At 40.0% G+C, this 22,100-nt stretch overlaps 1 protein-coding gene across 1 annotated transcript in view; it reads right to left on the bottom strand.

Annotated features, from left to right (window-relative positions):
- Window positions 1-12,798: 12,798 nt before the first annotated feature.
- PLCL2 (phospholipase C like 2) overlaps window positions 12,799-22,100 on the bottom strand; it is a 108,251-nt gene continuing 98,949 nt past the window's right edge. Inside the window, exons 5-6 of the mRNA XM_086614527.1 lie at window positions 21,501-21,610; window positions 12,799-12,999 (exon numbers count right to left, since the gene is read on the bottom strand). Coding sequence (XP_086470653.1) covers window positions 12,820-12,999; window positions 21,501-21,610 — 290 coding nt within the window. The 3' untranslated portion in view covers window positions 12,799-12,819. The remainder of the gene's footprint in view (window positions 13,000-21,500; window positions 21,611-22,100) is intronic.

The following is a 22,100-nucleotide window of genomic DNA, read 5'->3' as shown; positions in this document are numbered from 1 at the left end:
AACTGCAAGTTTTATTATGAGGAAGATTAGCCTTTGAAAAACATAACCTACAAAAATGGTTTAATTCTTAATTTTCATCATTTTATAGCTCTTAGGAAGGAAGTCATGTGGAAATAAAGACCTGCTGCAGGTGAAGAATCTAGGCAGGAGATATTAGGTGACCTGGTGTTTATGACTGATTTTAGGCAGACTAAATTATCTGAAGTCTTTCCACCTAAATCTCTGAATACCACTTTGGCTCATCTGTTGAAAGGGTATTTGCCAGAAATTCTCAGTAAAGTGGACCTGAGACCAACTTAAGCCCACACAGTGGCAGCCCTCATGTCAAGAAGACGGAGCTGTGATGTTTCCTTTCATTTTCTGCAGAGGTACAGAACAAACAGTGGCTGCTGAGATCATAAATTTAGCTGCATGGCAACTTTCAGGAAAGGTGGGAGCAGTATTAACAAACAGAGCCAAGCAAACCAACTGAGATAAAGTTAGAAACAACCTCAGTCTGGACCACAGAATAATATTTACACAAAATGTGTAGAAAAATTGGACTATAAATAGCTGTCAGTGACTAAAATCAGGATGTTTTATATGAGAAATTACCCTAGGGAAGACATCTGATGGACATTTGCACCGTGACTGACATTTTGGAAGATGCGGTCCCACAGATGTAGCCCAACAAACCTTGATTTTTAGTGGTGCAGCTCTATGTGGAGAATTTTGGTCTACCTATCACCTTTCCCAGAAGCAGTGATGACATCCGTCTGGCCCAGCTTTTGCTCACTGGGACCTGAGTGCTTCTAACTAGTGCATGAGATCTGTCAGTGAGAGTGGTGGTAGTTTAGTTTTGTTGAAGTATCCTCAGAGAGGAAGTCCATAGCTCTGCCACAGGGTAGCCAGAAATAGACTGTGGTGTACCCCAAGTAACGTGTTACACATAAACCACACAGAGCCTTCCTGCCAGATCCCAGGACACCAGCACACCTATCCTCTGTCCCACAGACACTTAGTCATATGTTCAGCTGGACTCAAGAAAGCAGCATGGTTTGAGGTTTACAAAAATATAATTCTCTCAAAATATTCCAGGCCAGGCCAGCCTCAGCTCAGTCTCCAAACACGCCCGAGATCTCGTTTCTTGTTGAGATTACAGGACAGCGAATAACCCTTCCTCTACTTGCAGTTTACTTCCTCAGGGAAGCCATCTGGAGGATGAGCTCATTTCTCCTAAAGGTGTGCACATCTTTTGACTGTCAGAAGGATAGAGATCCTCTCTATACCAATTGAATTTTTCTCCCTTAAAACTTAGCAAGTACAAACTTTATGTTACTTGGAAAAAGATGAAACTATATTTCTTAGAAGGGTCTTGGTCACTCTTTTCAAGACAAAGCCATTTCATTTCAAAGAGTTTTCCTTTCTCAGTAAAAGACAACCAGTAAAGCCACCTCCAGTATGATCATTTGGTACAGGTCTCTGGATGCAGCCGGCTCTACAATGACCTGACTTGGACGCTGAAATGAGGAAAAGCCCATACTGGATTTCATCTCAAAATACCTCTGATGAGCCTGGTAAGTGCCAGATCCATGCCCAGGGTCTGCTCATACCTGTATGATGCTGTTACGTCCTTGCACAGATTTATATGTTAGAAGATCTTTTGTTAGTGCAGCCCTCTCTATCTAACACTCCAGCAAGACTCAGCGTCCTCTTCCTTTGTCAGCGCTGTGCATCAACATCCCCCTTGGCAGAGCAAGCCCAAGGCAAGCACACAAGCAATAAAGAAAACCGTTGCTGCCACTCTTGTGGATTTATTGTACTTTCTATTATCAGCACTTCGGTTGCTGAGTCCTCTGTTTGTCTGCGCAGTCAACCTGTGGTAGAGGACGAACGCAGTCGTGGTTCATCACATACTTACCCGAGAGTGCAGAGGGCTGGTGGGAGGCAGTCAGCCACACGTATGCGTCGGCTGCTGACAACATGAAGCCAAAAACCGTTGCGTTGGTGGAGAGTGCATTCACACCTAATGTGGAGTACAGGAGAGAATAACAACTTGCAAAGCACCTGACACCGTTACGGTGTTATCAAAAGGGAAAGCCCTCCCCACCCTCCTGCCCTGCTCTCCTTTTTCTCGAACCGTGTTTGTGTTGCATGCGGGGGCAGCCACCACACTGGGGGTGGGCTTGGGCTGCTTGCCTGCCTGCCCACTTCTAGGATTTGAAGCACTGCAGGGGAAACAGTTAATGAAAATAAGCACGCTCCGTTTCTCAGTCATACAAACTATTTTCACTTGTGTCAGGTTTCATTTTACAAACCCCTCATGTCGTGTCTGAAACCGGTTGGCAGTTTGAAGCTTTTGAGAACAGTTTCACAATAGATCATCCGGCATGTGGTAATACGTCTTTCCGATACCAGACCAGTGTTTCGTACTTCTTCCCTTTAGACATTCCAGCTGAATTTGAACTTAACTTTGTTTTTGGTGCAAGCATCCTTCCAACTCCAGATCGCCTCAGCATGCTACAAACCACTGGAAAAGTCTGAGCTTTCAGCTTGTGTTTGCAGTTCAGCTGGCTACAATTTACTTGAGAAATAGTTGGCACTCCAGCCCATTTTGTCATCTTCCCTGCTTCTTCTGCAATGTTAGAGCTCTTTCAGTCTTATAAGAGCTGTGTGCATGAGGAGAAGAACAAAGTCCCACTGCCGAGACATTTAAATGCCATAAAATGTCACAACATCAGATAAGCTTCAAGATCTTAAGAAAAGGATTAAAAGTGCAGAGTTTATTGGATGCTGACATGTAGTTAATAGAACTTCTGCATGCAATGACTTCACACAGTGTTTCTGTGCAGTTTTAAATGTCATGTAAGTGTATAAATTCCATTCAAACATAACCTTTATTATGAGAGCATCAATAACAGAGAAATCTAATTAAAGGATAAAAGGCTTGGTGGAAACATAACCTTTTTCATATCAAATTGGTAATGAATTAATAGAATTCTATGAGGGATATTATTTCAAAGGAGAGCTGACAAGCACAGAGAAAACCTTGCCTTCCACTACATGGTTTAGTGGATGTTCCTCCTCTCTCTTCAGCAACCCACCCTCTCCCTTTGTGATCCTGAAAAAATTATTATTCCATGTGGCTGCATCAAAATACACGAAAACAGCAGCTGGACCTTTGAAATACCCCTCAGTTTTGTTCAGCTCGAATCACCCACACTGGGACACTTGCCACCTTGCCACATTCTGTTAGACCCAAGCCCGTGGCTGATGAATTACAGCTCTGTCAACCGTCCTGTCTAGCAAATTGCCAGTGTATGAGAAGGAACCCGGTATCATTATCAGCATTACAGAACACCATGGACGAAGTAATAGTAGGTTACTTTTCCTTCGTTCAGTACCTATCCCAGAAAACCAGGCCATGGTGTCCTTCAAATCATAATGAGAACTACTACTGAGAGGAATGTCAATCTACATAACAGAAGAAATGAGGCTTGACAGTTCAGAAAATTGGGGATAAGTACAGTAGCAGAACCAATTACTGCAAAAGGATTCATTTCTTTCTCCATAACTCAGTCTGAAACAACTAGAAATAACCCAGGCTGAAGCTGTTGTCTAATTTTGACAATATATGCTTAGCTGTATGTAGCAGTTGATTTTTGCTGGGAAGACTTATATAATAAAGTTCCAATTAAGGTCTTTTCCTAAACCATAGTTAAGTCCAAGGTATGAACTGGCCACATCACACCGCAGATGGATGATCAGGAGAGCTCTCATCCCTTTCTGTTTCTTTTATTATATCCCTACAGAGTCACTAGAACACTTTTCATCTTGTTCTTTGCATTTCCAAAAATCACTTGCTTTTCTTCGACACTGATTATTCAGAAATTATTACTCTTCCTTCCAGCCTAAATGAAGATATCACAAGTCATTTGATACATACTGCGGACTGTGAGTCCTCATTGACAGTGAGAACGAAGGTTCAGAAGGACGTCTGAGGAGTACCAGTTTTTCAAGTGCTTTTCTCGGTGACCATTTTCTCCCTAATACTACAGGGTTCCCTCATTCCTGTTTCAGAAGTGCTTTCATTGTCAGCCCCCGGGCCTCTTTCCTTCTCAGCCAAGATCTGGCAGAACAGTCCTTCCTGAAGCTAGCTGATAACGCTGTGGTTGCTGGGTCCTGCAGTTCATCAGCAGCTCATCAAAGGTGTAGGTCTTCATCTCAGCGACTCTTTCACCCTGCCTCAAAACTGCTCCGCAGGGTGGTCTGAGCCCGGCTGCAGCCCCTGCCAGGTCATTGGAGGAGAGGACAGTAACCGTGACAGAAGCAGCAGGTTTGGAAGCTGTCAGCATTGGGAAAAATGAGTGTGACAAAACCACGTTTCTGGACTCCCTGAGGAGTTTGTCAGAGCATTGCAAGTAAAGCAATGCTTGCTGCCTTCTTGGTATGCTAAGGGACCCAGGAGCAAAGGCTACCTTTGCAGCACAGGTAGCCAGTGGCAAACAGCAGGAATATCACAGGCCTAAGCAAGAAAAAGGGATTTGAAGACATTTTTTTTTCTGAGTATCATCACATGAGCTGATAAATACAATGAGGGCTTTGAAAGCAGTCCTGGAGGCCTCCAGCTGAGCGTCTTTCATTGCTGTTGCCCTCTGCCTTTCAAATTGTTTCTCCTGCTTTACGTAGTGGCCATCAGCAGCACTGCAAAATTAAAGAAGTTTCTTGTTGTCAGGTATTTCATGGACATTTGGCTACACCACTGGGAAACTCATCTAGATACAACCTGGTTTCTCCATTGCAGTTTATAGTCAGCACTTCGTGGGACTCAGTGCAGTCGCGTGCTTCCGAATTGGACTGAAGTCTGTGCCTCGTCTTTCATAGCGACAGCAATGCTAAGGGGCAGGGGAGGTTTGGTTTTAACATTTTGGTGGTACGATGATTTCAAATGTGCCCTAAACATATAGCAGAAATATTTTTAAATTTGCTCAAAACCACAGGAATTATTACGTAGCTTCAAATGCCTGATCTACTAAGCAGCTAGTGCTGGCCATTGACCTGCACCAGTTGTTTCAGCAGATAGGTCAAAGTTCTCTCAATTGTTATGAAATAGAGATAATTTTAAGCCCTGAAGTATGACATTTAATCTTCCTTTGTTTAGTGCAACACACTGTAACTCTGAGATTCTGTATAAACTGCAAAGTATCCTTCTTGAGATGGCTAAGACAGCCTCAACAAGATCCTATGGCTGTGACTACCACCTACTATAAAGCATTGGCCTTTACGGATTTCTGTATTTTGTAGCCTTTCATTTTATTAAAGGATTTCTGCATTTACCTACCTTATCTGCATTTGAAACAGTTCAATAGAACCTGGAAACAGCAATATTTGAATAGCAAATATAGCCATTCTTATAGCATTATAGATGCTATTACTTGCAGCACAGATCATAGATAATTTTAATCTCGTTCTTCTAAAGAAAAGTCTATGAACAGAATCTTAAGTGTAGGGGTCTGATTTTCAGAGAGATTCAGCACTTGGGGGAATTGCATCAATGTAATTTGCCTGTTACATACTGAGGCAAATTGCAAAAGCTGCAATTCCAGTGTTGCTCATTAGAGTGTTATTTATTAAGTGCCTTTCTCATTTGTACCCATACGAGAAAATAAATACATGAAAAATAGCGCTGCTTGGAAACTGCACAGAGCATGTCTTTTTCCATGCCGATTAGGAAAACAGTTGGGATTGATCTTAGAACATACAGTGCTCCATCCTACTCTGTGCAGTCTTCACCAGTATGGGCGCATGTTATCTCTTCAGGGTCCTATTCCTCGGATCATATTACTTTCGGTAACGTGACTATGGTAGGCAAAGCCTATCACTGTGCTTCTGATTAGCTTGAAACACATTGTTCATATCTGATCATTGTTCTTGCAGTTTTCCTCTGGGATTTCAGCTGTGGCAGAGATTTTGTGTGGGTAGAAAATGCCATTTTTCTTTTGCCAGAATTCTTCTGGGGAGATGCTGTCAGAGTGCTCCATCACACGTGACGGATCATCACTTACAAAGAATTATCTCTAATACAAAATTGAGTTTTTATCTTGAACTGTCATGTCTGAGAAGTCTCGCCTGTGACATCGGGGTGAGGGGAAGGAGCTGGATTTAGTAGCTGATTCCTCCTCCAGAAATGAGTATGTTCTCTCATACCCAGTTCTGTCCTTAATCTTGTAACTGCTGCCACCTCCCCTTCCCGAGCTAACAGGTCTCCTCAGCTAATACTGTCCCCGGTGCAGCCTCCCCCAGTGTTAGGCTGCCCTCATATAACAGTAATCAGACTTTCACTGCAAAACTTTGTGTTGTCACAGTGCTGACATCACTAGCATTCTCCATACACTCAGGCTCTTACTAGTCATGAGTTATTAGCTGTTAAAATTATGTTGGAAAGAGTGCTGGAAAAACATTCAGTTAGCAAATCAATGCAACCCTCTCCAAGAGAATAAACTTTGAATATTGGTTGTGAATCAAAGCTCAGAAGAAAACAGGAATAAAGAGCAAAGCGTATGGTTCTGTAAAACTGTGTGCAATGAAAAGTAAGCACAAAATACCACACCCTGGAGAAGGATGTTCAGGAAATGCTATTTCCAGTCCTGCTTGCCGACTGCTCCCTGTCGCAGGCATGAGGCTTTCTGAAATGGAGGGACAGTCATTACTCGCCTGGGAAGCTCCCTACTCACCTCCACAATTACAGATTACTGGTCTAAGAGCTGATCCTTACTTCTCCATCCAAAGAAATTCTGTCTTTTTTTCAGTAATCCTGGTACAAGTAGCAGTACCAGCACATTATATAAAAAGGTATTTGAAGATTTTGTTACCTATTCAGACTTCAGAAATTTAATCATTATTTGGCTAAGGATGCATCAAAATTGTAGCAGGTATCATCAGTACTGGAATTCAGGACAGAGACTGAGATCTACAGCTGAATCCTAGGGCTTTTTCTAAGATTTCTGGGAGGGGTTTTTTTGATCCATAAACCAACATTTCAGATCAAAAGAAGTGCTCATGCTGTGAGCCACAGCATAAAGCCCATAGAGTGTAACAAAAACTTCTTTCACTCTCTTACTAGACAGTAAAAATACTGAACTCCCCAGGACTTGGAACCCCACACAAACATTAAGTTTGTAATCGACTGACAGGATTTGTATTTCATAGCTTATAATCGACCAACAGGATTTCTATTTCAAACCCCTCTTTACCAATTAGTAGCACTTCTGAGTACGTCTGCTAAGCACATGCCACTGAAAAACTCCATAGGGATCGGTGGACTTTCTGAAACAGTATCTAGTGAAACCTAATGTACACGGCATTGAAATGCAAAAAGTGTTGCCTTCTCACGACGTACTATTTATATGTCAGTTTATTTCACTCCTAGCCGCCTTCTGTGGGGGTTATTTTTTCTCCGCACTTACACAGTACGTTTCTTCTGCTACTTCGAAAAGTGGTGGGTGTCATTTCCTCCAATTTATCGATGGAGGAAGCTGAGGGCTGAAGAACAAAGCCCAGACCTTTGAGTTCCTGCGCTCCGTTTCCTGGCCTTGCTTGTTCCCTTCTCCCAGAGGGTCACCAATGCATGGGCCAGCACTGCACCCAGCCCAGGAGGGCCCCTGCTCCTCCACATTTCTCTCCATGGAAAACAGGTAACTAACAAAAAACATCTAAGCTCACTCAGAAAGCTCTTGTACGGACTGCAGGAGGCTCCGCAAGGCTGGATGGCTCTTGGCAAAGGAGAGGTTCACGACAGCTGAATGTCTATTGGGTGGTGCTGCCCTCGCTTCAGCCCAAGCTGCCTGCTCTCGCAGCAGCCTCCCAGAACGCTCCTCTTCATCCAACACATGCACACATGTCATCCTCCCCCTCTCCTCTCAGCCGCCGTGTGCTGAAGCAGCACCGAGTGGGAACTCCGACGGGCTGAAGTGGCACAAGCACGTACACCAAAGCAGTGCAGGCGGCTGGGCAAGGAAAGCAAAATTAAGAGTTGGGCGTCCACACCGGACCGCTCCCCCGGCACTGCTGCCCTCTTTGCCACGCCTGTGAGCGCTTGCTGGTGCTCTTGTACTCAAGTCCTGTTTCTAATCCTTCTGCTGTGCTGTTTTGCTACTCTGCCTTTCCACAGCCACCCAGCGAACAAAGGTGATGAGTCAGAAAGGGAAGTTTAATAGTGTTCAGAAACAGAATTAACCAGAAAACGTCAATAGTTTCACTGCCTTTTTCTTATTGTGAACAAACAAGTTGTAATGAATAAAGAGCATCACATGGGTTAGTTTTGAAAACTTACCGAACTGACCTGTCCCGCAGCTGCTTTCAAAATACCAAGAGGAAAAGGAACCAGGGGGTGGTAAGAACTGTGGAGATTTTTTTTTTTTAATGTTTACAAGAGTTCAAAAGACTGGAGGTCATTATAGAATACAAGCAGATCTATTCATTTTTAAACCAAGTTGTTAAATATTCCATTTAGAAAGCTTAATTGGTCAGAGTGAGTAGGTGTGAACAGAAAAAAAGTGGTGAAGTCCTACACCAACCACAGTCAAAAGAAGCAAGCTGCTGACTTCACGAGTTTCAGAGTTTTGCTCACAGTATTAAAACCCCATGGGCTAGTCATCCTCCTGCAGCAGCTCTCCAACTGTTAGCTACATGGTAATAAAATGATTTCACCATGAAGTACATGCCATCGCATGTGCACACTGTACCATGGATATGGCAGTATGATCACCCTTTTGGCAAATTCGCCTCTTTACATTCATTTTGAACCTTCAGCTAACACAAGCATAAAGCTAGGTAGGCTAAGGCTTAATGGAAGATTATTATACCGCGTACAGGACATTCCGGAGTTTCCTTGATCTGTGCAGCAAACGACGCATATAGCAAGAAGAAATCAGCGTTATGGATAAAATAAGATTCATGCAGTAGAAAACTAGGAAATCATACAAATGGAAGGGAAACTCAAGCACTGCCAAGAGTGGAGGATTGGGTCCTTTCAGATTAGTTCATTTGATTAGTAGACCAGAGTTAATTTTTAGTCATCTTGGAAACCACTTCCATTTTTCATGTTGGCAACTCTGAATCATCTCTCTGCTGCTTCAACTTCAAAACAGGAAAAAGTGAATACAGTAACCAGCCATGGAGTCTTATAAAAATATTCCTATGCTGTACAAAGTAGCTGGAAAAAGCTGGAAAAACTCATACATCATCTTTCACCATGCCTGCATGGGCAAGGTTGTGAAACTGTGTGGGGCACCAATATACTTCTTGGGGCAGCAACATAAGAATGTGAAGAGAAGGTAAAGAGACAAAAGATCTAAGACAAAGGGGAAATTTCAAAACACTGCACTTAAATCCTGATCCTACTGACTTGAGTAGACTAACATCAGAGGCAGAAGGGCTACAACTTCACCAGTAGAGCTTGGCCTACAACTCCGTTTTGAAGGCTTTTGCCATTTTGGCGACATCAGTAGGCTCAGTAGTGCTCCTCAGTTACGTGCTGCTGGGGAAACTCTTGGAGCACAGAGTTTTCTTCTGTATTTGGCCAGTGTTCTAGTTGGCCAGTGTGTTTAGAGGATGGAGGACATGGTCCCGGGCTCTGCTATTAAATATCCAATGGCTGCCATGTACCACACCAAGCACAACCGATGAGGAGGGAAGTTTAGGCAGGAAGAACGCAGATAAGGCTTAGAGAGATGTTCCTTTTTCAAACAGGCACTCTTTATCCTTCTTCTTGTGCTCAAAAAAGATATCACTGTTAATGCCTTCATGGTTAATCTGTATGTGAAATTCTCCTTTCCCAATTAGTATTGTCTTTTAAATTGAGCAGTACGTTGACTTAGGTCTGACTTAGGTCTCCATACATACCCATACTCACTCTGATTACTGGAGGTAAACAAAAGTAAAAAGGCAGTCAGATAAATAGTCACTTATGTTTTGGCTTCATCTTTCATAGTTCAAAACTATGTAAACAGTTCAACTGTATCACAGCACATTTAAGAAAATACAGGCAAAAAAAAAAAGTGTAAAGTCAACCTGTGATTATTTTATTTTGAATACTTCAACAGATATTGGGTGGTCCTTCTTCTATATAATCTAAAGAAACACTGGGAAAAATGGACTAATAATAAAAGTAAATTGCATCACGGATGCAAAGAATGTTTTAAGAAATACAACTGAAAACATATGCTAATAAATTTGGGTTTGAAATTATCATCACGGGGTTAACAATAGAACCTGATACTTTGCTTGCAGGTGTTTATCCTGCCTTCTTCTAACATGCAACATGTAAACTCCCTAAAGGATTTTTAGCTACACATCTGATTTCGAAGTATCTGCTTGACTGAGTTCATTTAAGACTTAATGGTACATACAGATCTGAACCGAGTATGAATAATGCACAAAACTGACCTCCATTTTAAGGAATCAGCACTACACAAATATCCAAACATACTTAAATAGTCGCTTTGTTAAATGCATATATTTTAACTGTTTTTTATTAACCTCCTTTTTAAAAAGACAGTACAGGACCAGAGTAAGCAGAGTTATATATATCGAGGAGTTTAACATACAAAATCTGTCAGCCCTAGCGCATGTGATACTCATGTTTCACTTACTTTTTTTTGCTTTAAACCAAAGAAAAAACACCAAATTGTGTTCAATTCTTTCAACCTTTCCTGATCTCTTTCAAGGGTGTAATTTGCTAAACAGAAAGATGCGAATGCTAAGAATACCCAAGCCATCAATTCTGATGACCTGGTTGGAGAAAAAGACTCTACAGAAATGCTTCATTTGTGATATAAATTACGTCATTCTGTAAATGCCATGCAAACAGTAGAGGGCCAGGAGTGCCAATGGAGCTTTACTGGGTTTTAGGCCTTTTTGCAGAACAACACTAACTGTACTGACATTTTTCCACAGTCTACATCTTTCAATTAGGACTAAAAGTCAGAACTAAAATTCCAATAGCCTAGGTTTTGGGTTTTCTGACGAAGTGAAACTGACCTTTTTATATTTATAGCCCAGCTGAATCTTCATGTAACAGTTATTTTGCTGTAGATAAATCAGATGTAGATCTGATAGATTCAGCCCTAGAAGACTAATTTCATACTGGCTCAGAGTATAGTCAGTGCGAGTGAATTTCATGTTGCTTCCCATGAACGTCAGGTGCAATCAGAAGACTTCCAGCTGACAACATAGAGAAGGACTGCCTAAAAGTCAACGCTTGCAGGCGTGTTTACCACAGGTTAAATGTTTCGTTTTGTACAACACAGAATAGAACTCACTCCTGGCAAGATCGTAATATTGAGGCATACAGTCTGTCGCTAGACACTGAAAGAGCTTAGCACCTTCTAAGACTGCTCCTAACCCATGTAGTTTGACATTTAGAAGTGCAGGCTCAAGATGTGACATTTAGTATGCATTGTTTTCATCTCCCCTCCCCATTAATATTATAATGACTAGAAAATAAATTTAAGTCCCTAATAATTCATATTAAGTGTAAGTATACCGATGTTCTTGGTCAGACCTCCATTGGCTTTTACAGGACATTATATATATGTATATGTTCACTTAAATCTGAATGCAAAAATAGCATCTTGATTTGGTTTAAAAAAAGAAAAGTGTACAACGCATGCCTCGAAGATCTCTAATTAAAACAATGCTTTTCCACAGACATCACCATCTTCCCTTTTTTCCCCATAACTGAACAAAAACTGCATTTTGATCTCTGTAGGATTTAGCTTGTTTTTCTTCAAATTTATTAGCTTCTGTAATTATATAGTCCATTTTATTGTTAAATCAGAAACAGTAAGAGAACACTCTAGGTCGGTATAGTCATTTTACAATGAGCATATCAGCTACAATACCATTACCTAATGTCTGAAAACCAAAACAGAACCAGAACAGCAATTTTATTTAATTTTTTTGACAAACCTGCTTATTGAGATATCACCTATTCTGTAAGGAAGAAAATACTTGAAAAATAAAAAAGTTAAAATTTAGTGAAAAGCTTTACTTGTCCGGGAGCAATCTCATAAAACTCTTTAATATGAGCACTTCACAAAATGAAAAACTATTTACAACATTTTGCTTGCAGTTTGGTCACATTATCTACACACATTTGCAGAAGATCTTAGGCAAAATAGGTATGTATCTTCTTCTGACATAGGCTATCAGATTGATTGCACATTTTCCTTTTACATAATGGCTCTCCTATAGTGCACTGAAGTCAGTGATCACTGTCTAATTACATTCTCATTTTAATTTATGGCTCAACAATACCACTTCAACCCCAAATATCTGAGCGGCTGAATTATATATAGTGTGAAACACGTGCATTCTACTTGTTAGAACCTGATTTTCAAAAGAATAATTCACCTCACTAGCACAATTAAAAAATTGTGCAAAGAAATAAAGGACCTGTGCATCTAATTCTTTTGAAAATCAAGGCATCTTGTCAAATTCTGTCAACTAATTTCCCTCTAGTTACAGCTCATTTTAAAAAGTCTTCATTTCCCTATGGCACTCAAACGAACTTTTCAGCACGCTATTACTGAATTACAGTATCTTTTACATATATACTCCATTTTGGCCAATAACGTAATTTCCATGTTACACAATATCATTGCCTTCAGAAGCAGAGTTGCTACATACATTCACAGTTTCAATAGATTGTAATTAGCTTCTCCAGTTGTGCTTTAGAAATTCCAAATATTTTCCAACAGTAAGTGCAAAGCAAATGTCCTATGCAGCTACAATTGGTCACAGAGTTATAAACTCCAGAATTACGAGAAGAGCGTTTCCTCATTCTCCGTTCTCGTCACCTGCTTTTTCAGGTATGACCTCCAGACTTCGACGGGGCTTTGAGATTTCTGCGTTTTCAGTGCCTGGCTTATTGAGTCCACACGAAAGAGTGGCATAATGGATTTGTTTCAGATTCTCCAGTGCTTCATTTTTAGCGTATTTGAGAAGATCAGCTTGTCCCTGTAAGAAAAAAATGCACTTCGAATACACAATTGATAACAGGATTCTTTCCCCCCGTCTGTTTGTTTCAGACTGACAGTACAGTTGCCTTGCTCAAAAAAAAAAAACAAAACCAACCAAACACCAAAACCAAGCCAAAATTCAAAATTGGACTGCTTGCAGTTAGTAAGAACCAAGCTCTGAAGCCAACTAGTTGCATAAACAAAAGGATAGGAACAGCTTTCAGGAAAGTAATCTGTGCTGTATTTTTAATCCATGAGGACTATAAATGTTTCTGCACAGAGAAAATTGTGAAGGCTGATTTTAACACTTCAGGGAGCAGTTAAAGTGTTCTGGGTTTTGGTTCTTTGAGATTTTTCTACCTAGCAATGTAATTCATTCAATAGTAGCATGGTAAAAAATCAATGTTTGTCAAAGCATGAAGTAAGAAAATACAGGCTGGCAAGCAACACGTAGAAAGGACTGATGACAAAGACTTCACAGGACTGTTTGCAGTTCAGTGCTATCGCTATCCCTCTCTATTTGTGCTCTTTGTCTTTATGGTAATTAAGTTTTAAGTAAAGCTGTAAGAGAAACTGTCCCAGACTTAGGTGATTTGGCTCTGTCCTACAGTATTAGCTACTCCATCTCTTTGTATTGATTAAAACCCTCTAACAGCAACAGCTCTGATTAGCAGCCTAAGGACTGCCTTTTCTGCAGCCACTACCTGCCTACCTCTCCCGTATGCTGGGAACGAACAAGCCTGTAGCATATGGTGAGCACGCATGCCTTACTGGTGGACACAGGAAAGTTCACAAACACGTGCAGAAAGTCTGCAAGGGCCAAAGTGACCGTGCTGTGTCTGCACTCCCGAAGGAGAATTGCCCTGCAGCTTACAGAAAAGCAAATGATGCTTCAAAAATACTGTATCTTAAACAGTGTCATTTCCAACTGAAGGGGAGAAAAACACACACACACACACAGAAAGAAACTCAGGTACTGTAGTTCCTTGAGACTGTCAGTTCCTATAATGACTAATAAGGTGTGAACACTGACTGCACCTCTTCCTATAACTGGGGTACTCAGGTCTGTCCCATGTAAAGTCTCGCTCCTGACAGACACTTCTCTTGAAAAGATGCTAATGTCTTTTCTAGAGACATAACAACTATGTTGCCTCTCCTCCTCCACCAAATAATAAATCCAACTTTACTTTTTGATTTAAAAAATAAAGGAGGAGAGGCAGAACAGCAGTCAGACAAAACCATGTGTGCACTCATGGTGTGATACTTCAGGGTTTCTTCTTTAGCAACTCAGAACATAAATTCTATCCTATGAAGTAAGCAGAATTGCGCATTTGAGGCACACAAATTGAAAACAAATACTGCTTTCTTCAAAGAAATAATGCTCCCCTTCCCCTTATCCAAGACTGTAACAGCCAAAGTGTTTTTTTTTTTCTGATTACCAGACAGGAAAAAAAATCTAGAAGTTCACCAATCACGGCACAAGCTTCAGTAATATTATTTTCTACAGAAAACCAGGGCTATTTTTTTTTTTAATCACATACTTTTTTCCAAACTGACAAACAACTAAAAGCTAATTTAAAACACTCCAGCAGAGTAAATGAGTCATATCAGGAGTGCATCTGTTTCTAGCCCAAGTTCCATTTTACATGGATTTGTAGAATATAGTTTGGGAACTTTAATCGAGTTGTTTATTACAGGCAGAGCTGCTAGCAACAGTCTATTAATAAAGTTGCCCAAAACTTCTTGTTTAAAAAAACTGCTTTCAGTTGCTTATATGCTTGCCAAACTTTAACTACTTCAGCTGATGCTCTCTATGCAGGATTTTTGCCACTGGCAGACTTTATTACTAGTACTGTTTAATATTATTCTTTAACCTCATCCATATGGTTCATTCAGTTCTGAGAATAAAGACAGTAAAATGCTATCAGAATTTTTTTAACAATCTTCCATCCTTCCCTCCCCACTCACACTTGGGGTAGGGACTTGTAATTCAAATGACTTTGGGGACCCAGAGTAGTGGATCCAAGCTACGAGCTTTTAATAAGCAAAAATCAGATTTTGAATGCGGGTAGGACAATCACTCAGGATTTCACTCTCGATCATTCTTCATCTCTTGACAGCTCCAGCAACATGGCAAGACGATGCATATTCCATTCCCACACAATACTGAATATGCGTTAGAAGAAAAAGTCAGTGTTTTCCTGTATGGCTTCTCCAAGTTATCTTACCACTACCATTTGGTTGCCAATGCAGGCAGTACAAAAGCCGGACTGGAGAAGGGGAAGGAAGAGCCTGGGACAGGGACTCTGGCGAGGAGGCGGATGGAGAAAAGGAGGGAGTAAGAGGGATCTCTGAGACTGACCTGGCAAGAAGTCGAGGACTGCAGAAAGGAAAGTTGGACTATATAAAGCAGAGACTACACCTTACTGAAAGAGGAGACTGTCAAATAATGAAAAACACACACAGTGCGGCAACACTGAATTTGGACCAGTCAGGTGAGTGGAGAAAGGGAAAGACTAAGGCAACATTTGGGATTGGAATACAGAAAGAAAACGGATTGACAAAATCCACCATGTTGAAAGAAGCCTGAAAATGACAGACAAGTAGGACTAACAACTCAAAGAGAGTGAGAGAGCTTGGTAATGAGATTAAAATCTAGTGACAAAGAAAAACAAACAAAAATGCAGAGCAGGGAGAAGACTGTAGAATACTATCAAATCAGGCGAGGTGATGAGAAAATTAAAATTAAGACTTATCAGGAAAGGATCTCTAGAGGAGGTGAAGACGAGGCAATATGAATTGGAAAGAGAGGAAAAACCTGCCAGAAGAGATAATTAGGTACCAAGTGGGAACAGAATACTGGATGGAGGAGAGAGGAGAAGGAGGAAGCCAGGGATTAGCAGGAATGGCTATTTTCAGCATCAAACTGGGATTGTCTGGACAAGGGGAAGACAAACTTCGTAGACAAGAGAGGATCTGGGCTGAGAGGCTGGATTATTGCAGACAAGAGGAGTTCAGACTAAACGTATTCGGCCAAGTGGGATCAAGTTCAGACCAGAGTGAAATAGAAAAATGAATCTGTGTACATTAGACAACTCTCTTCTCCAATACTTAGAATGATGCAATAGATTTCTGAATGCCACTGAACTCAGAAAAACATTTGTGAAACCAACTGTGTGTTATTATCTCCTGGCATGTCTTGATCCAAAGATAAAACAAGAGCCAATCACTGCTACCAAGCATGGCACAAGCTCAAGTGAGAGAGGTCTGCGCAATTGATGTAAAGTGCCTAGCTCTGTTGATGTACCACCATGAAGCCATATGCAGGGGGAAAAAAGCAGTATGCATCTTAACAATTCAAGTTGTAGTCACAGTGAACACTGTTGAACAGTAATACACTGCATCTGAAAGGCAAAAAAGTAAAAAAGTCATCCAGAACTGAAAAAATTTCCCCTACACACTCAATTAAGAGAACTCAAAGACCTTCCTTCTAGTTATATATCGAATGTCTCTTGTCCCAGGGCTCTCAAGGTTCAGTTTCAATTCTTTATATTCAATGCATTCCATAGCTACAGAAGATGCTGATTTTCACAGTACGTGCCGTTCACTTAAGAAGTAAGTCAATAGCACAGTCATTTGACTACAACCTGGAACACAGGAATGTCTCAGCTCTATGGACTACTGGGAGGTTTTTCACCTTCTTAACAGCCCCAAATGTCTGAAAATGAATATTGTAAAGCCAATACAAAGAAATCATCTATCAACAGCTCAAACCCTAGTCAAGCAGACTTATCATAAGGAAGTAAAAAAAAAAAATAAATTCAAAGAAACAAAGCTGGTCCACGGAGACAACTCAATGCTGGAATTTGGAGCAGTGGCAGAACCAAACCCCTATGTTTCTTGGTATATGGTAGGGCTGCCTTTTCAGGCTTTCACCTCAGAGAAGTCAAAATGTAAAGAAATTTAGCCCTTAGTGTTGTCTGGCAAACACACCACAAAACTAGAATTTACTCCCAGCACTGTAGTTAACAGGCATTTTGTGGTAATTCCCAACTGGGAACAGGACCGATACAGACCTTGCACATCACAAATGCAGAACACTGCGAGAGCGCTGTCCTCACAGCAGCAGACAGCAATCGCTGCTCCCGATTTTTAACCACGCTTCACCGTGGTTAAAATTCACTGACAGAACTGAGTACTATGTAACTTTAATATCTATTTCACTTACTGATGTTCACAGGCTTCAGAAAAAGAATCAAGCACCAAGCTGTTTTGTAGGCAGACATGAAAAAGATCGCAAAGAACATCAAAGAACAAAACTGATACTCATTCATAAGCTTTTAACAAAAACAATAAAGGATGTGAATTAATGTGAAAGCCCAACTCAATATCCTTCATACCTTTCTGTCCCAATATGCCTTGTCAACTACTCTGTTTTGTTTTTTTTTTAAATCAACATTAAAAATCTTCTGCTTGTTTTGAAGCTTTCAGCTAAGAGGCAGTGTTTTTATATCAGCTCCTGAAAGGTAATTAAAAACAAAACCACAATGGTTCTTACCAGTTCTCATACCTATGAAATGAGATATCATTTCAGAGTCAATGGGATATAGCATCAACTAGAATGCCTCAGCAGTACCTTTATAATCTGGTATGTACTCACTCATGATTTTTGGTTAACATGTTCTTCCGTTGAGTGTGTGAACATGAAAGTAAAACTGTAAAGATGACATTTGAAATAACTGCATGAGCACCTTTTCTCAAAAAAAAAAATCCCAAGAAACTGTATCACTAATGACTTGGCTTTAGCTCAGTTTCTGAGACTCAAAGCTTGTATCAAGAAAAGTAAGAAGCCAGTATCCAATTCACAATGCGTTTCTCGGAGCAGTGGCTGCTATGTACAATGGACATACTGCAGTGCTCCATGCCCAGCTGACGCGTGCTAAGTGCGTTTACAGAGTCAGGACATAAAGGACTTAACTTTTTAACTTCTAAATATGGGTTTAACTAGGAGCCAAAATCCCATCAGTCCAGCAACATCACGAGACTAGTAGTTTTAGATATTTAAATGAAACTGGGATGTGGGAGGTCTTCCAAGTACCTACAGGACTAGGCAGTAGCTATCAGAGGCTTTACAAATGTGAACTGCATGCCTTGGGATTTCTTTCAAGCGGAAGTTCATATATGTTGTCTAGTATGACATGCCTAAAAGCTCACAGCCAACAAGACGCATCTAACAACTGCTGGAGTTAGGAGCCCCACCCCCATTCCAAGTACTTCCATGAAACAGTCCCTATGTGTTTAGAACAGTTCTTTGTTGCAAAGACTAATTTAAAGATGCTGTTATGATCTTCCTATGGGCATCTCAAATTCTGAGCCTATAAAGGTTTTTTTCAAATTTTTGCTAGGCCAGGAGAGTCCATAAATTGTTACATTACATTGTTTGTAAGAGTCTGCTGCAACAGTACTTAAGAGTGATTTTCTGTTTGTTACTGTGTACTTTTTCTGGCAGGAAATGTGATTATCTATGTTTAGAAAATATGAGTGCTATCAGTTTGAGTAATAATAATAAATAAATTACAAGCAAATGATATTGCAAACTGCCTATTTGAAAGAGAGGAATATTCTAATACTGTAAAATCTCTAAATCGCTCAGATTGGCAACAAAGTTCACTAAAGCAGACTAAATTTACTCTAAGTCATGTTCTGAAGTTAAATAAATATCTATATGTGCTTACATGGGGTGCATAAGAATGGGAATGCGTGCACATACACATACATGAATCAAATAGAGATATTTCAGCCGAATTCAAACAGACCATGCCAGTAATAAATTTGGACACATTGCTTCATATTAGGAAAAATAAAATCTTTTAAAATAGTAATTGTAATGCATGCGTGCACATACACATACACACACACAGATATTTAACAGCTACATCAGATGTTCTAAACCAAGAGTTTCCCTAGAATTAAGCTGTCAATGTTATTTTATCAAAGTTTCCATTGCATTGACTGGAGTCAAAATGTCCCAGTTGAAAAAAAAAAATCAATATGTACCTTGAGGGTAAAATGCAGCTTAATCAGTTTGGAAAATACATCAGTCACACCACATGAGCATTCTGCGATTCCTCTGTGAGGGAGCTGAGGATGGCGCTCACACAGATTTAGTAATGCTGTTCAGAGTCACACAGCAACTCCTAAATCATAGCCAAGAATGGCACTGCCTTCGGTGTGTTGGTTGATCAACTGTCTTCCTTGTTGAATCACAAAATTTGGGGCCACTGAATAGACAGGATTTTATTTTTGTGCTGTTCAAGAGGGAAGTTAATTTGATGTAGGCAGGTAATTCCACAGAAAAAAATAATTTTTTCTTAAAGTGGCTCAGGTTGTCACTCTCCTGATTAATTTTACTCTAAAAAATGTGAGTATTCACTTTCCAACCTTGTCCTTGTATGTTTTTTAGAGGACTGGAAAAATGGCAATGGAAAACCATAGCATTAGATCAGAATCATGACTGCAGGTCTTTTTCTTCAGACAGGAAGAGTAGTGTCTTAGAAACTGATAAACTTTTTTTATTTAACTATGTAACGCAAGACAAGTTATGGTTACAGCCTGCAGTTAAGAGTCTGGAGTGAAAAAGTTCAATGTGTTACTTGAAACAAACCACAACCTCTAACTTTCTGTACATCTAAACATGAGTAACAGCACTTAATAGATGCCTATGTAAACTGTAATATTTGTACATCGCTTTTAAGATGCAACTACATAGAAGAATTTTCTGTAATAACACCTCCTGTTAAAGTTTTGACAACAGGCTGATTTGACATCTCACCAATTTTTTGATAAAGTATTAAGTACGGGATAAATTGTACCTTCCTTATAGAAAGGATCTTAATCTGCGAGGACAAAAAAAAAATGAGTCAATGTTGAAGAGATTTTCTCAATAATCTCTGCAAAAGGAAGGGCTTCTAACTTCATAATCGGGTTAAACCTAAGGATATGCACAAAAGCCCTTCGGTGCTCTGAAGAGCCAGATATACCATGTGGGTTCTCCAATTCCTGGCTTATGCAGAAATCACAACTTCACATTTCAGTCACTCATCAACTGCAAACCTCCCCTGCCAACCCTTATGTTCTGAATGGAAAGCAGAGGTACTGCTGTTTCAGGCAGTATTAAAATAGATTTGCTTATCCAAGCTGCTATCTGATACCGTTGACGGAAAAGTAAAGAAAGGCTAAGAATTTACTTCCTTGACATTTGCCCAAACCCACTGAACTGACTACCCCCCTCCTGATCCCCTGCCTAGTACAGGAATGGTACTTGACACATCCGATACACTGTCTTCAGGAAACTCCACTCTGAAAAAGGAAAAGTGATAGTCTGGCCCTTTTATCTACAAGGAGAACCTGCACCCATATTATTAGAATGTATTAACTGTACACAGTGTAGCAAATTTCACCCCTTTTGATTCTCCTCTGCATTGGATCTGTGCAGTGCAACACAAGGGGGATCAGAGCACCAAGTAACACCATGAAAAGCTTAACAGTTGAAACTAACATGGAAAGCTGGAAAAATACATGTGTACTACTGCTTTTCTGTAGTAGCTCACTGTAAGAGGCGCCAGGGAATTCTATTTTCAATAAGAACCAAAAATGAAAAAACAAGTGGGAGAAAATAATTTTATTTATAATTAAAAGTGACTTTAATGTAGTGATGAAATATTTGAGTGGGAGAGAAGAATTCATTAGTGGATGTAAACACAAAACTTGAATAATTTGGGCTAGAAGGATAGTGTCAAGGGAATAAATTAGGGGAGGCAGTTTTGCTATCTCTATAAATTTCGATGTACCCTGCTGAGATGAAAGACCAGCGATAAGAAACCTGAACTGTTCCAGGTTCTAGTTTCCTGAAGGTCTCTAGCTGAAAGCTTTTTTATACTTCATCACTTACTGTTGTGTCAAAACATAAACAAATGCACTCAACCAAATGCAAAGAGAACTTCCAGCTCTTACTCCAGTCTGGATTACTAATATAATTCGTATGTATCATTAATCATCACTCATCACGGAGTGAAGTAGCAACAGCTTCCCTTCTCTTTTTCAGTAACTGCATTAACCTTAACACTCTTGCTCCCTTTCAAATCACAAAGCAGGGTTTAAACCACAGCACAGCTTCCTCCCAGCCCGAGTCGCTTCACAGAAATCAATACTCATTGTTTTACCCATGTATTCAACAATACAGTGGAACCTGTTAATGTTATAAGGTTGTAAGAAAATGTGAGACAAACTAAATGAAATAACCCCCCACAAAAATAAAAAAGAAGAAAAATTCACATTGAGAGTCTACTGTGTTTTCAAGTTACAAAAACTAAATTGAATATGGTTCTAGAAGTGAATAAACCCAGCTGAACTGTGACACAGAATAATGACAAATATCAATAATAGAATGTCAGTTGTGAATGGAAAAATACAGTAACTAACCAGAGGAAGACACATTACCTTTAAAATTGTAATGTTCCACGTAAAACTTTCTACTGATTTTTGCAGTTTTCTTTCTTTTAAGCCTTCTCTTGCTCCTATATTGTGCAGGTTTTCATGAAACTCCATTGCTGTAGAGAATAAGAGAGGGAGGAATATAGTATCTATTTTAATGCATTTTTGTGATCACAGAGAGAGTGATTTGAAACTAATAAGGCGAAAGGATAGTGAAAAAGCTTCAGAAATCTTATTTTTTCAAGCACAAATGTACCTGATCTAGTAGTATGCAACATTATACAACATGCCAATATACACAAATTTCTCTAAGCCAAAATCCACACTGAAGTACCTGTTGGGTCACTGCCATACAAAGATAAAGCCAAGCTAATACTTACTACACAAAAATATTCTTTCAGCACAACTGAATTTGTTGCACTATATGTAAAAACCATTTTGTGAGTTGCTATAGAATGGAAACAGTAATTTCATGAAATACTCTAGCTCAACAAATTTGTTTTGTGCCTTGCTCTTTTATGCACTAAATTTACATCACAGTTGTCCACCTAACAGCTTATATGCCGGGGCCAGCCCAGAAAATAACTTTCTCACCTTACCCCTGAG

This window comes from Tauraco erythrolophus, chromosome 7, assembly GCF_009769465.1.
Source record: "Tauraco erythrolophus isolate bTauEry1 chromosome 7, bTauEry1.pri, whole genome shotgun sequence".
NCBI lineage: Eukaryota > Metazoa > Chordata > Aves > Musophagiformes > Musophagidae > Tauraco > Tauraco erythrolophus.
Note: the sequence above shows the minus strand (reverse complement) of the source record. Positions and strands in the feature narration are given on the sequence as shown.